This window comes from Hemicordylus capensis, chromosome 6, assembly GCF_027244095.1.
Source record: "Hemicordylus capensis ecotype Gifberg chromosome 6, rHemCap1.1.pri, whole genome shotgun sequence".
NCBI lineage: Eukaryota > Metazoa > Chordata > Lepidosauria > Squamata > Cordylidae > Hemicordylus > Hemicordylus capensis.
The window spans coordinates 67,786,808-67,803,371 of NC_069662.1; the positions used below are offsets into that span (position 1 = coordinate 67,786,808).

The window sequence follows — 16,564 nt, forward strand, 5'->3', positions numbered from 1 at the left end:
GTCTGACCTCACCTTAGCTGGGCTTCTCCACTCCATCCACAGCTAAGCTCTGCTCTGTTCTCAGCCATAGCAAGCCAAGCTCTGCAGTTAATTACTGTGTCCTGAAGAGAACACACTGATAGCACATCACCTAATTCAATCAGTCAGTTATCCTTGACTACAGCTGATTAGCTCAATCCCCACTGGTCAATCTTTGCTAGGGTTCTAGTCTCCACTCCCACCCTCAGGTTCAGGTTCCCTCTTTTGTATTCCCCCCAATCATCTGTTTAGTGGTGGGAAAGCCATAGGTTCTGCACACTACTGCGTTGGGCAGGGGAGAGTGTGGGTTGCTGTGCTGCCCAAAAGCTCTAAGTTGTATCTAATAGATGCAGATAATGCTTAATCAGAAATTCCTATTACTTTTGTTCTACTTTTGCCTATTACTTTTGTTCCATTGTGAGGAAGAACAAGTCAAGAATTATAAGTTGAGGTGGAGTCAAGAGTTAAGTAAACAAATTGTGTTTGAAGAGTGAGACTATAGCTGGAAAATGGCGAATAATTTATCATTGTGTAAAAATATAAAAGAAAATTGCCTTAAAGTTATGACAAGGTGGTCTATGACTTGCTGAAAAGCTTCATTTAAAAACTTAATTTTTATCCCAATGGAAATTTGGATAAAAACTATTGGAAGTCTGGGTTGTTCATTGGTATTTATTTTCACATTTAGTGGTAGTGTAGTAAGATGAGAGCTTACTCTTACTATTTCGGTCTGAAGTGAGGGAGGCAATAGTGGAAATAATAGCAATCATTCTAGAGTTGGATTCATTTCTGTGTTTATTAACATCTAAAATATATACAGGTACAATATAGGGAGTTGATATTCATTTTAGAATTGCAGCAACAACATGTTATATACAACAGTGGGGGAAAGCTCAGATTCTTACAAGAACAGAATGGGAGTCATATGATTATGCAGTTATGGAAAAAACATACAAGTGAAAGAAGGAAGCATAAGTTTGTGGAAAACTGGATTATCATCAAATATTGGCACATTCCTCACAATATATTAGATATTATTTCCTGTGTTGTAATAATAATAATACTTATTATTATTTTTACATTTATATCCCACTCTTCCTCCAAGGAGCCCAGAGCAGTGTACTACATACTTGAGTTTGTCTTTCACAACAACCCTGTGAAGTAGGTTAGGCTGAGAGAGAAGTGACTGGCCCAGAGTCACCCAGCTAGTTTCATGGCTGAATGGGGATTTGAACTCTGGTCTCCCCGGTCCTAGTCCAGCACTCTAGCCACTACACTATTAGATTATTAAAATATGTTTTAAAACCTTCTTTTTGAGAAATGTTAGGGAGTTGTTTGTGGATATGAATTGTTTTGTGTGTTAAAATAAAATGCTTTTAAAAAAGAAATGCCTATTTTCATCGTAGATCTTTATTCTTCTTTCTCAAATACCATAGAGGAGAATCATTCTTGTGTGACTGAGTTGAGGAATTTCATGTGCCTGATTCTCAGCTGGGATCAATTTATAAAAGTCTGGTAAAGTCTGTGGTGTAGAACTGCACTATGCTGTCTGAAAATTTCATTGAAGTGATATCTTATGAAATGCAGAACGGCGGGGGGGGGGGGCGGAATCAGGCCTCAGGCTAACTAAATCTTAGAGAATTATATCTTATAGAGCCTTCATCTTACTCAAAATCATGCATCTTGTTCAAATTAAAAAGTAATTGAACAGGGACGTCCTAGAGTTTAAAAGAATTGTAGCTTACTATAAAAGATGGAAGTGGCAGTACCTTTTGAAACGCTCAGTAGCTGGACAGGGAAAGACAGCCAGTACCAGCAATTTCACATTTGGTGGAACACAGTGTGAGAATCTTTTTGGTCATTAAAAACATTGAATTGATTTAGAAGAATCCACACAGCATTTTCTACAATTATCTGTTCATGACAGGAGGTCGCTGAACCACTTTTGGACTTGAAGGAAGGAATGGACCAGCTGGAGGACAATAAAACTCTGGGATTTATCCTTTCTACTTTACTAGCCATTGGAAATTTTCTAAATGGAACCAATGTAAGCTTTGCTTCCACTATTATTTGATTATTATTAACCAATTTTTTCTTTTTGTAGTATGACTAGGCAATTGGAGATGTGAAAAAAATTCCATGGAGGCGAAAGGAAAGGCACAGAGGAGAGGAGGTGGTTTTTCTCCTCCTCTCTGTCTTCATCTCTGGCCTCTGTAGTAGGTTCAAGACTGAAGCGGGGAGGACATAAACTTGCTCCCTCTCTCCTTTTGGCTTTGAAGCCATTGCAGACTGCTTGCTTCCCTTCCGCCTCCTGAACTCTCAGCTCAAACAGGCTGAGGGCTAGTGTTTGTTGTGTACAGAACTGGAGGTCTGTGCTACTGAGTGTGTCAGGGGAGAGGGCAGCTTTTGCTACCACCACATTGGCTGACAAACTGCACATGTGCACCTTGCCAGGGGTGTAGCTATAATTGAGTGAAAGGGTTCAAAGAACCTGCCCCCCCCCAGCTCCACCCCTCCCTATTTTCTTCATTATCTCCTTCACTCTAAGGGGCCACCAGAGAGAGGGGTGAACCCAGGCCCCCGCTGCACCTTGCAATGTAACATTTGCACAGTTGCACTAGTCCCAGTTGTGCAAACATGGTTGTCCAATTGATGGCCATTATTTCCAATGGCATCTGATTGTGCAGCACATTTGCGCCATTTTTGCAATTAGTACAACAGTGCTCTTGTGTAATCGAACATACATTATGTTGTGAAGTCCATGTAACACTGCACAGTGTGTCAGCCAGTGTTTTTCCAACTATAACACTTTACTTTTTCCTCTGAGTGAACAGCAGTTATCCACATATACAGGCCATTGTTCAGGGGTATCCTCAGGGAAACTGTTGTACTGGGGGCTAGACCTGCCCCTGGTGCTCTCAGTGTCTGGGATAATCAGCATATTTTGCTTTGCCTTATAGCTTTTTACTATGTCTTATAGAACTCAGTGGGAACTAATGAGAACCAAGCCTATCTATAGAGCCCCGCCCTGGGGTTTGCAGTATTATCTACCCACTCCACCCTCTGTTCCATAGCAACTGCATACACACATGCATACTGATCTATCCTAATATGTATTTGTGTGTGTGTATCTGTGCTTCAGGTCACACCCTCACAGAGGTTTTATTGGTGACACTTTCTCAATGGTAGGGCCAAGGTTAAGGAACTCCCCCGAGATCTGGCAGGAGCCTCTCACCAAGCAGTAAAACTTGTTATCCTTGGGCAAATGTTTACCAGATGTTGAACTGCTTTTTTACACTGTAGCTGTAATTTTAATTATTGCTTTGTGATCGCCATTGACAGTTCTAGTGTCAAGATACTGTATATTTTAAATTGTGTTTACAACTGTATTTGTTTGTTTGTTACTGGACACCACTTTATAAACTCTTGGTATAAAAGTGGTATAAAAATGTGGACCCAATCTTCCCCTGGGGGGCCAGGGCAGGCATTAGTAGTGGCCACCCTGGGAAGCCTAGGCCCCTTCAGGAGCCCAAGAATGCAATGTAGATGCAAATGCCAGCCTTGTAGAGTGCAATCTTCCTATGCTAAACATATTAATGCAAAACTTGTGTTTGCACATTTTCAAACATGGACAATATAAATGGATTTTATTGTGATATATGTCTAAATGAGTAGGGGGTGGGGATACCCACTTTATCTTTTGTTTTAACCAAATAGAATACATTTGAAGACATTCTGGAACTGTCTAGCTCTAGTGTAACTGGTGGTTTCAGATAAATTTGCTATAAACTTCCTGATTCTACAACTGGTTTTTCTCAACTAAAGAGCTTTGAGAGCAACCTCTTCTTCTTAGATACGGTCTTGGTGCACAGAAGTGTATGCTTCATTTCCCCCCCTGTTTTCTTTCCTCCATACAGGCCAAAGCCTTTGAACTGAGCTACCTCGAAAAGGTTCCAGAAGTTAAAGACACAGTGCATAAGCAGTCTCTTCTACATCACGTCTGCACAATAGTGGTGGAAAAATTCCCAGACAGCACAGACCTTTATTCAGAGATTGGGGCCATCACTAGGTCAGCCAAGGTATGCTTCTGAATGCAGGAAAAACTCCTTACTCTTTATCAGCCTCTGTGAGGACCTAGAATGGTGTAAGTGAAACATCTAAGTTTGCTTTCATACCAGTTTTCTTCATTCTTCCTTATAAGCACAGTGTGCTCAGAAATATGACTTTGTTTTATGTCATACCCTTGGAATTTTTAGAGTATAGGAACTTTATTTTTCCTTCAAATGGTTTTCTCATCAAGGCCTTTTAATAATCGGCTATTCCTTGAACCTGAAGTGAATGATCTGTTTTTATAGAGCTTTAGTAAAGCAATGAATAGTTATAAAGCAGGGAATAGAACTAACAATTATTAGAGATATGCCACCCTGGAATCGAACTGGAATTCTTTTGCATACGACTGCTGTTTTGTGTGTGTGCAACGCAAATTATAACTCCCTCCATCACCCAGATAACTGTTGTTCCACTTCACAAGTAAGCAAACCAAAATGAGATTATCTAGATCTTAGAAAATAGTACAATCTCTTGATCTGACATCTCAAAACTGTAAGAACAGTTTAAACTATTTATGTAAACAGTTTATATGATAAAGTCTGCCCACCATTATCAGCTTCCCACCAATATACAGCACCATATACAGAGGTGGGTTTTTATTAAGGAGAAAGGAAAAATTAAGAATAGTCCAAGCATCTCTTAGTATAAACCAGTATAAACAAGAGACATATGTGTGGATGGGAGAGGAGGGCTAAAGCAGAAAGCAGAGTTGCTTTCTAAATATATAATAGTTTAGAATACTGAAGGAGCGCCTTTTTCCATATATCAGTCTCCTTCCCTCCACAAGATAATTAAGATAAGAATGGATGTCTCCACATTTGTTGAGCGCCACCCCTTCATTTGTGCTACCATGGGAGCTTTTTCAGGTCTGACCCTTTAGGTGTGAAATTCCCTCCTGAAGGTAAGGAATCCTTAGAAAAACTGCCAAGGCATTTTTATTCCGCCAGATCTTAAAGTTTTAGGATACTGGAATTTAGATACTATACTATCTTCAGTGTTTGGAATTTATTGAACTTAAAAAAAAAACAATTAAAAGATTTGTTTTGATATACTGAGGGGATGAAAATCAAGCCAAATATGACAGTTCTATCTTCTTTGCTGTTTCCTATGGGCAATGTTGCTGGGCTTCCAGTAACATAAAGAGGCCCTCGCAGATTTTCCTTCCACGTCTCCCACGTTAGGGGAAATCCATAATTTTGATTAGTAGTTTTTTCCTAACAATGCAAAACACAAAATATTGGAAGAGAAGAAAAAGGTGTGGACAGTCATAGCACAAATTGCAGAGGTGTGGCTGTCCATGTGGGTGGTGACTTAAGAGAGGGTTGGCTTGCATGTGTCCACCCAACATGGCCCCCTAAGGTTCACCAGAGATTAACTATGCTCCTGGAGTTCCTCCTGTCCTCGGCCCATACAGTTGCTTGTTTTCCCAACAGTCACAGTAGCTTCTCAGTTCTTGCACCTTTTTAATTTTAAGGAATTTCCCATTCTGGCATTACCATTATTCCATTGATACAAGTTTTTGCCAGTTACTGACAACTGCTGCTTTCAAATCACCAGACTTGCCATTATGTAGATATCATTTGGCTCCCCGCTTTTTATTTTTTATTCTCTTACCAGGCTTCTGTAACACAGTTCTTTTCTTGCCAGTATCCACAAATTATATTTTGACTTGCTGATTTTTAAATTTGTATTTTTCTTTCTTCTGGAAATGGCAGGAAATAGTTGCTACAACTACTTCAAAGCAGACATTTATCAGCTTTGTTTCTTCCCTCCTCTGAAAGATCAAACAATCAAGAAGATAACACAGGAAAATTCAAATGTCCAAAAGTGAAGCCCTAAAACTTATAGGGTGTCCCACAGAAACCTGTCAAGCTGGTGGAAATCTGGATGGTATAATGGCCAGTATTCAAACTGTTCTGACAAGAAACCACTCAGTTATACCCATTTTAGTGATTTCTTGAACATGTACATGCTGATGGGTGAAGCACGTGCAAGAAAGGCTGAAGCATTAGGGAAATTTAAAAAGAGGAAACTGTACTCTCAACAGGAGAATAGATGAACATTTACTCAAAAGCAGGTCTCACCAAGTAAAGTGTGCCCAGGATAGTGTGCATAAAACCAAAATTGTAACCAAAATTTCCCCATGAAGGGAAAGCTTCCTTGAAAAGAAAATATTTGTGGAAGTGATTATTTAAGAAGCAACAATGTTCAGAGAAACAGATACAGATAGCATTCACATGTAACATGGAATCCTTTCTCTCCACCCCCCTCCTGGTCTGAATTTGGGCGTAACTAAGAGCTCCCTCTCTACAGTCAGCAAGACTACAGAGAGCACGGGGGGCTGGCTGTGTGGGCTTCCTCCTTTCATGAAGGACAGCCCACACAGCTAGAGAGAGGGAGGAGCTTCTTCCCTCAACTCTGGTTTGAGTTAATGCAGCCTGCATTTCCTTATTTAGATGTAACACAGGTTGTGCTTGGGTCGGAGTGGTAAAACTCACTAAAACCCAAGGGTACAAATTGCATTTCAGAAAGTAGAACTGATGTTCTGAGGGTCTGGCCAGCATTTGGACATAATGGTCCGAGAACCTTTGGCCCCTTCAACTCTGGTTCTGCGTTACATGTGAATGTGGCCACACTGTTGTTTTTGATGGCCTGGGGAACTTTGATTTGATCAAGTCAGTTTCACCTCAACTTCCAACTGACAGACTTGCTTAGGGGATTTTACAGCTAACATGAAATTGATCAACAGACTTTCCCCCACCTTTCTGTTTAGAGTAGTAGCATTATACCACTCTGGTGAAACATCGTTCCTCTGGTTTTGCAGGCTTTTGAACCAAGGACAGTGTCTTTGTGGAAGGGCAGGGGATAAAATGTGTCAGCTCAGTAGAAAGTGGCAGACTCATTTTGGCTATGGCTGATTAATGTCTTTAATTGGCAATTGACCCCTCTTTTTTTTTAAAGAAATACTTTTAACTTCAGTGTTCTTGTGTTATACAATCTAGTGTAACACTGGTAAAGAAGCATTCCTGTACTTTTGCTGTGACGTAGTAGATCTATGGAGCAAATTTGTATTGCGTATTGAAATGTATTAAATCAAGGATATTGAAGAAATATGAGGAGCTCTCTGTAACTCAAGTGAAGCAGAACAGTGAATAAAAATAAATTTGGTGGGGTGGGATTTCCAGTGCACCAGAAATAAAGTGAAGGAGATTTCCAGTGTACTGGAAAGTACTGTGTACAGGAAATCAACATCCTGGCTTTCTACACATGCACGCAGAAAGCACCTTATGGGGAGGTGACTAAGGGACAAACGTCAACCTGTAGTGGGGACAACACAAACCACAACACAATCCAGCTCCCAAATGGACAGAAAAAAGAGAGGGAAACTACCACAAGATCTGCTAAAGTGTGGATGCCCAAGAATTACCCCAGCAGTTCTTGCAGTAGTTCACAGAAGTTCCCATTAAAAACAAACAAAAACCTCAGCTGTCCGGAAGTAGCCTATGTCCCCTTGCCTGTGCAAGAACTGGTTGGTCCTGTCATTGTGGCTGTGTCATAATATCATGTGCTGCTGCTTAACAATCAGATGACACATTCAACTTAAAGAAAGCCCATTTTCCCTTTCTTCTGTCATGTCATAGATTTACTGTAAGTTCTGGCAGTAGGAGGTTGAAGAAGCAGTTTGCAGTAGTGAGCTCTGTGAGTAATATATGTAATATAAGACAATATAAACATGGCATTTTGTTGGAGGATTTTACTGCAGAATCCAGCTGTGTAGGGAGCTGTGTGGCTGCTCAGCAGTGATTGAAGGCAAACAGTAGCTATGCTGCAAATACTGTTGGTAGGATTATACAGAAGGTGAGAAGTACATATAAGGTGTAGAACATTTGTGCTTAGATCTTAATATGCCTCACTTAGTTCCGATTTAGAATTTTTCTGAGAGACATTTCTTCCTCCACATCTATCTCACTCTGTCCATTTCTTACATTGTGTCTAACCTTGTTTAGTGTAACTCTTCTTATTCTTATGATGCCTGGGGCCTTTTGCTTTGGTATTTTTTGCATTTTCAGAATCGGAAACTATAGCAAGCCCTATTCCCACTTACTCAAGGCTGCCACAAATCAAATATTTTGAATCTGGAAGCTATCCAAGCTGTTGAATGGTACAGACTTTAAAAGTATGAGAAAATTTATTTAAGGAAAATTGGCATAAAGTATGGAGATTTCATTGAGAGTTACATTACAATTTGGACTTCACATTATCCATATAAATCTTGCAAAAGCTTCAAGAAAGTTAAACAGAAGCTAAAGAGGTTGAACTTCAATGAGAATAGGAATTATTATTGGGGATGGGGGGAATCTAGTGGTACTGCAGAACAGCATTCAGAAGCAAACTATTTCATAGCCTTTGTCTTAGAATCCATCATCATGTTTGAATAACCATATAAAACTTATAAAACTAAGGAGCTGGGCTGACAGATGATTTTAATTCAATTTTGATAAGATGGGGAGCACTGTCTTTAATGTGATCTTAAGAAATATTAATACGGTCACAACATGTACAAGATTATCCTCGCTTTTCTAATAATGGCAAATAAGAAGCCTAGGATCATAGGAAGTAGTCTTATACCAAGTCAGAATATTGGTCCATCTAGCTCAATACTGTCTACACTGACTGGCAGCAACATCTCCAAGGGTTCAGGCAGGAGTCTTTCCAAGCCAGGAGGTGGCAACAGATTGTCAAACATGGCCACTCATTGTCCCTTTTTCAAGCTTTCCCTATTCCAGAGATACAGAATTCAAATCAATCTGAGGACCACTTTTACCATTAACTGAGGAGTGCTGCATTTCTAGCACTAAGTGCTTGCATTGTTACCATTTTAACTGTATTTTCTTTTTAACTAATTCCATATTAACTTTCCCTCTTTTTCTTTTTCCACTGTAATTTTTTGGTCCAAAAAACAGTTCATTTATGACCAGAATAAAGACTCTCTCTTTTTGGCCCGAACTCCACAATGCAGGGAAACTGGAACCTTAACAGACATGCCACATGATTAGTAATGATGTTGTGCAATATCACAAATTGTACTCACACACAACTTGCCCACCATGTGCTCACATTTCCTGGTGCCTGGCACTCTATCTAGGGGTGTGCAATTCGGGTTTTCGGTGATTCGGTTTGGTACCCGAACCGAATCACCCCCGATCTGTTTTGTGCCCGAATCTGGGCCACCCGAATCACCCCTGATTCGGTTCAGATTTGGATTAAATCTGAATCTGAATCCGAATCGATTCAGGAAGGAAAAATGGGTTCCAGGGGCAAAATAGTGGGGTGGGGTGGTAGTGCCCAATGGTTGGAGGCTGCCACCCAAATTTCAGGGGAATTGGGCAAAGGGCTTATTTTGGGGGAATTCTTGAAGTTTTAGTGTCTTTGGGGCAGTTTGGGGGCATAGAGTGGGATCTGGGCAAAAAGAGTGGCGTGGGGTGGTAGTGCCTAATGGGTGGAGGACCAGCAGTTGATGAGCAGCTATTAAGTTTCTAAGGAACTGTCCCTCCTAACAATACATGCCAAGCAAGCTAAAGAAGAATGGTCTGAAAATATGATGGTGCTGTGATGCAAACACATCCTACCCACTGACAAGAGATGTTTCCCTTGGAAGCAAGCTGGAGGAGGGCTGCAACAAAGACAAGTAGGCTTGCAAGTTGTGCAACAATGTGTACAGCCATAGATCAACACTTGGGGCTGCTTGTTGAAGCATATGTAGAGGGGTGATTCAGATGAACATCCCTCTCATGTGATTGAAGGATGTGCCAAGAGTGCATTGGCACATCCACCAGTGGCATCAGGGCAGGTGCATTCTTGCTATATACCTGATGTTCTCGCATGTGTAGGGCTATGTTTATTCATCTGAACCTGCCCTCAGAAAATTGTGGTGAGAAAGAAATTTGCCCCAGTGTATAGCTGGCATAGGCTCTCTTAAGCAAGGGGTTGACCTGTGTAGGCACTATGAAGCACAACAAGCCCCAGAGATGCAACCGCATTCACAAAGAGAAGACTGTCATCTGTGTTTGGCTTGGATGGATAGAAGCCATTGATGTTGTGTGTACCCAGGAGGTTTGTGCCTAGGACAGCTGACAAGAAACCAAGGAAAAGATTTGATGATTGTGGGTGATTGGCCTGTAGAATGCACGTGATCAGCTCCCAGATTGTCTTCAGGTCAGTCACAGTGTACCCTTTCAGCTGAAATTCTGAGAAGCATCTGAAGTATGGATCTTCATTAGTGTGGAATTTGAAACGTTCATTTTTCTTTGCTGACAGCTCATTTTCAGTGAGTCGTGCAGTAACACAGGATGTCATGCTTGCGATGGGGACTCCACCACTGTACTCCCCTGGAGTGAAATGTTAAATTATTGTGGGTTGTGTGGCCTGGAAAATGTTGGGGGCATCCAATAGGGCTACTCAGGAGTAGGACATTCTACTCATTTATTTAAAAAAAATCATGACTCCGGATGAGGGTTAATAACAACATACAAATATGGAGCCATATATTTATTTATTACATTTATATATAACATACTAATCCAAACCAAAAATATCTAAGAAAATCCAAACTTAATTAAGGTACATTGCAAGAACTCCAAATGACCATATGAAACACTTTCTATGCATCTAAAGAAATAACTGCTGGATCATGTTTATACAAAGATGTCAGTATATCTATCAATTTTATATTTTCTAATCCTTGGTTACCACATATAAGCCCTGGCTGAGCAGGATGAATAATACTAGGAAGCATGGAGTGCAACCTACATACCAGTGTGACAGACAGTATCTTAGCATTCACATTTAACAAAGAGAGGGCTCTATAACTAGAACATAAAGCGAGGTCTTTATCTGGCTTAAGAAGAATGGTAATAAATGCCTCAAAAAGAAGGGGGCAGACTTCTATTCAAAAATGCTTCATTGTATACCTCCTCTAACAGACTAGTATATTTCTTGTAACATTCCACAGGAAACCATCCAGCCCTGGAGCTCTCCCAGATTTCATAGATCTAGTATTTATTTATTTATTTATTTATTTATTTATTTAACATATTTTATACCATACGTTATAACATTTTTATAATAGTATCAGTTGTTCCCTGTAGGGATAAAGGTGCAGCAAGATAGTTAGTCTGATCTTGCATTAACTGTGGAAGATCCACATACTGTAAAAAGAAGACAAGAAGAAAAGTCTGTCTCCTTGTCAACTACTGATGTATCTTTCCTGTATAATGTAGAATAAAATTCCCAAAAAGTTGATTTATAGATATGAATCTGTATAGTCCTTACCTTCAACATCAAGGAAGATGGAAGATATAATGTTTTGCAGTTTTATCTGTTGGCCTCTTTACACCAACAACTTGCTAGTTTTCTCTCCCTGTTCCAAATACCTTTGCCTAATACAGTTCAACACAAACTACGTTTCTGAAAAGTGTAACATGTTCTATTCAATTTTGGCCACAAGTAAATATTTGTATAGCTTAGGGGAAGGATGTAATGTGTATATAAACTTACTGGATCCTTGACTTTCTTCTTTAAGAGAATAGCTTTAGCCATCAGTGAGTTTTTTGTATGAAGAGTAAGCTATAACATACCCTCATATAAATGCTTTTTAAAAGTCCCAAATCTGAGCAAACCGTGAAATATGGCCCTTATTTATATTTTAAAAATAAACCCCTTAATCTCCTATTCAATCTGATTTATAAACTGCTGTTAATTTGATAGAAATATATCCACATACCATCTAAATAGAGAACAGGAGGTAACATCCAAAGTTACAGTCAGCCTAACTGGGACTAGGAATGTGCACAGAACCAGGCACGGGTGGCTTGATGGCGCGGGGGGTGGTCCCCACTTTAAGGGCAGGGGAGGATGCACTTACCCCTCCCTCCACTTTCCCCCCTCTGGCACCTGGTATTTTACACGTCCTGTTTGCTCTGTGACCAAAAGTAGCTGGCGGGCGTGCGTGTGTGTGTGCACTCACCAGACATGCTCACGTACATGTTGCTAGCTCACCTGCCTGCCAGATGTGCGCGAGCGTGATGTGCACACACGCCCAGCTACTGTAGGATGAAGAGCAAACAGGGTAGCAAGGAAGTACACTGCCGCCCTGTAGGACGTATAAAATACTGGGCGCTGATGGGAGGGAAGCAGAGGGAGAGGTAAGTGCACACACACCCCTGCCATTAGACACCCCCCCACCTCCGAACCTCTCCAGTGTTCGAACCTGTTCGGAGGCCAATAAAAGGCCTCCATGCACATCCCTAACTGGGACATGATCTGAGATAACTATAGCATCAATATTGCATTCCTGGACTTGGGATACTAACGAATGATATATATTTTAAAAATCTAAACTATTTACAAAATTATGAACCCAATAAAGAAAAGTATATTCTATTTGAAAAGGTTTAAGAAAGCACCATATATCCACTAAATTTACTCTAACATATAATTTTGCAATGTAGTACAATGCAATAATATATCCTAGATGGGGGAGTACTATGGTCCAAAAAAGGGTCAAAAGGTTGGTTCAAATCACCTCTAAGAATTATAAGAATCACTGACAAACTATGTAAGTGTACAAAACAGCCATGTATTTGTTCAGAAGAATCTGTAGTTCAGCCATATACATTTATTAATGATAAACACTGACTCCCTATGCTAGCAATAAGTATTTAAAAATTGCCTTCTCCATGTGCTCAACAATCAACAAAGGGATTTATGAATAACTTTGTCCCACCTGTTGATTTTCTGCCTGTACTTCAACAACGATAGCCAGAATTCAAGAAAATAATGCTTAAACTATTAAAAAAATCACTGTGCTTCCTCCATGTCTGCTTTATGTTCTATTTAGGTTAAGCAAAAGTTTTGGTTTTGTTATGCTGAAGCAGTATTTTTCACTTTCTTTGTTCTGAACACACACATTGAGTGTGGCACATATGGGATCCTCCTTTTATAAAGCAAGCAAATTCAATTAAAGGAAAACTCCTTTGGTTTATAGTTATGGATGTGACAGCTCCAAAAAGCAAGTACATTCGGTGGATGAGGGTATTAAATCTAATATCTAATCTGAGATATTGTACTGGCCTACAAAATCATAACCATGAAAACACAGTTTGGCTAGGCCCTCTATGCCATTCCCTACCTGCATCGGCTGGTGGCAACAGCAAAAATGGGAATTAGTGTTACTACAATGTTTAAGAAGAATTTGGTAACATGTGCCTCTGAGTGCTGTTACCTCAGCAGGCAACAACTACAATCAAAACATGTGGCTTGATGTATTGTTCATCGTTTAAGCTTTTTTTTGTAAACTACTTTGGGTGGTTCACCTGAAAAGTGTATAAATGTCAAAAATAAATAAATAAACATAATTAGTAAAAGAGCACCGGAGAAGGGATGGATATGTTTACCATAAGGATGAACGTGCTGGTGCATTAATAGAATTGTGTTTTTCTTATTTTTGTAATTTAGAAAGATAATTTTGACAGTTCTGCTGTCTTTTTAACTTCCAGGACAGTGGCCGCCTCTTCCATTTTACTTTGGAACTGCAAGGCCTCAGTCTTCTGTTTGGCTTTTACATTATCTAGCCTTGTACCACAAAAGATGAAAGGGGCTCTGGGCGTGAGTGAAGCAAATTGCCATGCTTCTGTAGCTCCCCTCTGTGTGTGTTGTCCTTTGTTGATGGGGAGAGAACTGAAATATTTTTTTGGCCCTTGAGGGTTGCTGTAGGAGAGAGACTGAGGAATAGGGACTCTGGAGATAGACTTTGAGAGAGAGAACAGATGATACTGAGGCTCTACACATGATCAACCGGGCTTGGCAGTGGGGGGTGGGCTTAGCCCACTCTCCCCGCACATGAGCAGAGAACCATTCATAGGTGGCCAGATTGGTTGCCCACATGATTACCGGCTCCGTCATGGAGCCAGTAGGGGCAGCAGGGTTTGGGGCTGCACAGCCCCCGGTGAGTGTGTGGGGCATTCTGGGGAGATCCACAAGGCCAGGAAGCTTGTTGTAGCCTCCTGGCTGGGATTCTTCTCATATGTTGCTGCATCACAGAGCTGTGCTACAGCGGCACATTATAAAACGGGCACTCCGCTAACCCCATTTTAGGGGAGGGGTTCTTAGGCATGCTAGCTACCGTTGAACCACTAGGTTCGCCCACGAGCCAGGTGGTTCTCACGATGTAGGGAAACGGGGCTGGGCTCCCTTAGCCTGGTTTCTCTCCATCGTGATAATAGCCTCACTAAGATGAAACTGGATTTCTAGAGAAAAGGGGTTTATCAAGTGTGTTATCAAGAGATAGAAAGATCTGAGAAGCGACAGAGACTAGGAGACTGGAAGGAGAATAGAGGGGCAGCTTTCCACTTGGTATACATGGAAATTTGAAAATGCTGTGCAAACTCCTGAGTCCATGAAATGAGAAGATGCTCCAGAATCTATCATGGCAACCACAGAAATAAGCATCTCAGGCTGGTCATGGTAAAGGCAAAGCCCTTGTTCCTGTTGCCCATATTTCTCTGTGTCTGTGAGTTAAGAGTTGGCAGGATCCACTTGCATGGATTGAAGTGGGGAGTTGGCAACCGGTCCGGAGGAGAACCCTTCTTACCACACAAGGGACTGTGACCTGTCTTTCTGCTGCTCACGAGTTTGATCTGTCAAATGACAGTCCATCTGCGTGCACACAAATCAATAAAGTCTCTCAGGGTAGCAAGGGCAGCCACTCTGGCAAGCCTATCCTTGTTGGCTAAGTTTAAGCCCTGGCGAAAGAAGAAGAGTTGTGTGGCCTTGTTCCAGGCTGTGTTCACCACCAAACATGGGAACTCAGCAGCATACTGTGAGACAGCGCAATTCCCCTGGCACAGGTCCTGGAAGGCCATCTTTACTGTGTTAGCCTGGTCAGTCCCTAAAAACATTTATTAGAGCCTCTACAAACTGGTCTGCATCATTCAGTGGGGATTGTCTGACTCAAGCAGAGGAGACATCCAGGTAAGGGCAGCTCCCATGAACAGGTTCAGCATGAGGTATACCTGGCTTCAGTTCAAGGGATATACTGCAGGACCTATCTGGAATAATAGCTGGCACTGATTTAAGAACCCAAAGCTTATTGTGGCTGCCATCAAAGTGTTCTGACAGGGGTGCCACTGACAGAGGGAGTGAGCAGGCAGTAGTTGCACCTATTGGTGCTAGGGAATCAACTGGAATGCCAACCTTCAGGGTCTGTAGTTCTGCTTGTAGAGTACCCACCCGGCTTCACAAGGCCCAAATTAGCTGATCAGCATCAACGGGTGCAGAGTTGATTCTGGCTCCTAGTCAGGACTAGTTGGTGGCTTCAGTATATTGTCAGAAAACTAAGTTGTGGGCAGCAGGCACTAAGGGGCACAAGTGCAAAACCAGGAATGGAGAAGCCAGAAACATGCCAGAAATCAAGCCAGATAGATGATCAGGAGCCAAAGGATCTAGACAGGAGCTCAGAGTCAGGAACAAGCCAAGGGTCAAGCTGAGTAATAATCAGGAGCCACAGGATCAAGCAGGTAATCAAGAGTAAGCGGAGGGTCATACCAAGCAGACAGGAGCAGCAACAAAGACAAATGCACCAGAACAAGGGAATCTTGATTCTGGCAAGGGTAGCTTCAGACAGGAAGTCCTATACTCTTCCTATATGAGACCACTGTGAGGCCAATAACAGGCCTCACAGTGATAGGCCAGCATACGGCTGCAAGTGCCACAAGGGTCAGTGTGGAGCAGAGTCCTCGCCATAGGGAACTTGTGACAGCTCTCCATCGTCTTTTTATGAAGAACGGCCATATAATGAAATGCAGTTAAGCACTGCATGAAGCCAGAAGAAACTCCAACCTAGCAATCTTTCTTCCTTCTGTCATTTAGATTGAGAACGAAGAAAGTCCTTGCATTGGCAGCAGCCTGAAGATAAGGGGGAGATTACTTTCCTGGAAGAATGGAAAGAACTGTTCTTGGAATAGTGTGCACAATTTTGGTCACTGCACATTAAGAAGTATATTGTAGAGCTAGAAAAGGGCAATCAAAATGTTCAGGGAGTTGGAGCAACTTCCCTAAGCTACAACATCTGGGCCTTTTTAGTTTAGAAACAAGGTGGGTAAGTGGGGGGGCATGATAGAAGTATATAAAATTATGCATGGTGTGGATAAAGTGGATAGAGGCAGGTTTTTCTCCCTCTTTCATAATATTAGAACCCAGGGTCACCTATTGAAGCTAAATGCTGGGAGATTCAGGACAGACATGAAGTCATCCAAACCCCTCTTAAAGCCATCCAGGTTGTTGGCCGCCACCACATCCTGTGGCAGAGAGTTCCACAAGTGGATCACGCGTTGTGTGAAAAAGTACTTCCATTTGTTGGTCCTAGACCTCCTGGCAA

General features: G+C 41.4%; 1 protein-coding gene across 22 annotated transcripts in view; it reads left to right on the plus strand.

Moving 5' to 3' along the window:
- The window catches only part of FHOD3 (formin homology 2 domain containing 3), a 663,149-nt gene that overhangs the window by 593,694 nt on the left and 52,891 nt on the right, over positions 1 to 16,564 (plus strand). For 20 of the 22 annotated variants that reach the window (XM_053259380.1, XM_053259375.1, XM_053259376.1 and 17 more), the window contains 2 exons: positions 1,946 to 2,065; positions 3,936 to 4,097. In XM_053259380.1, coding sequence (XP_053115355.1) covers positions 1,946 to 2,065; positions 3,936 to 4,097 — 282 coding nt within the window. Of the gene's footprint in view, positions 1 to 1,945; positions 2,066 to 3,935; positions 4,163 to 5,843; positions 7,240 to 16,564 lie in introns of those variants that run through there. The other 2 variants (XR_008309501.1, XM_053259395.1) reach the window with 2 other exon arrangements.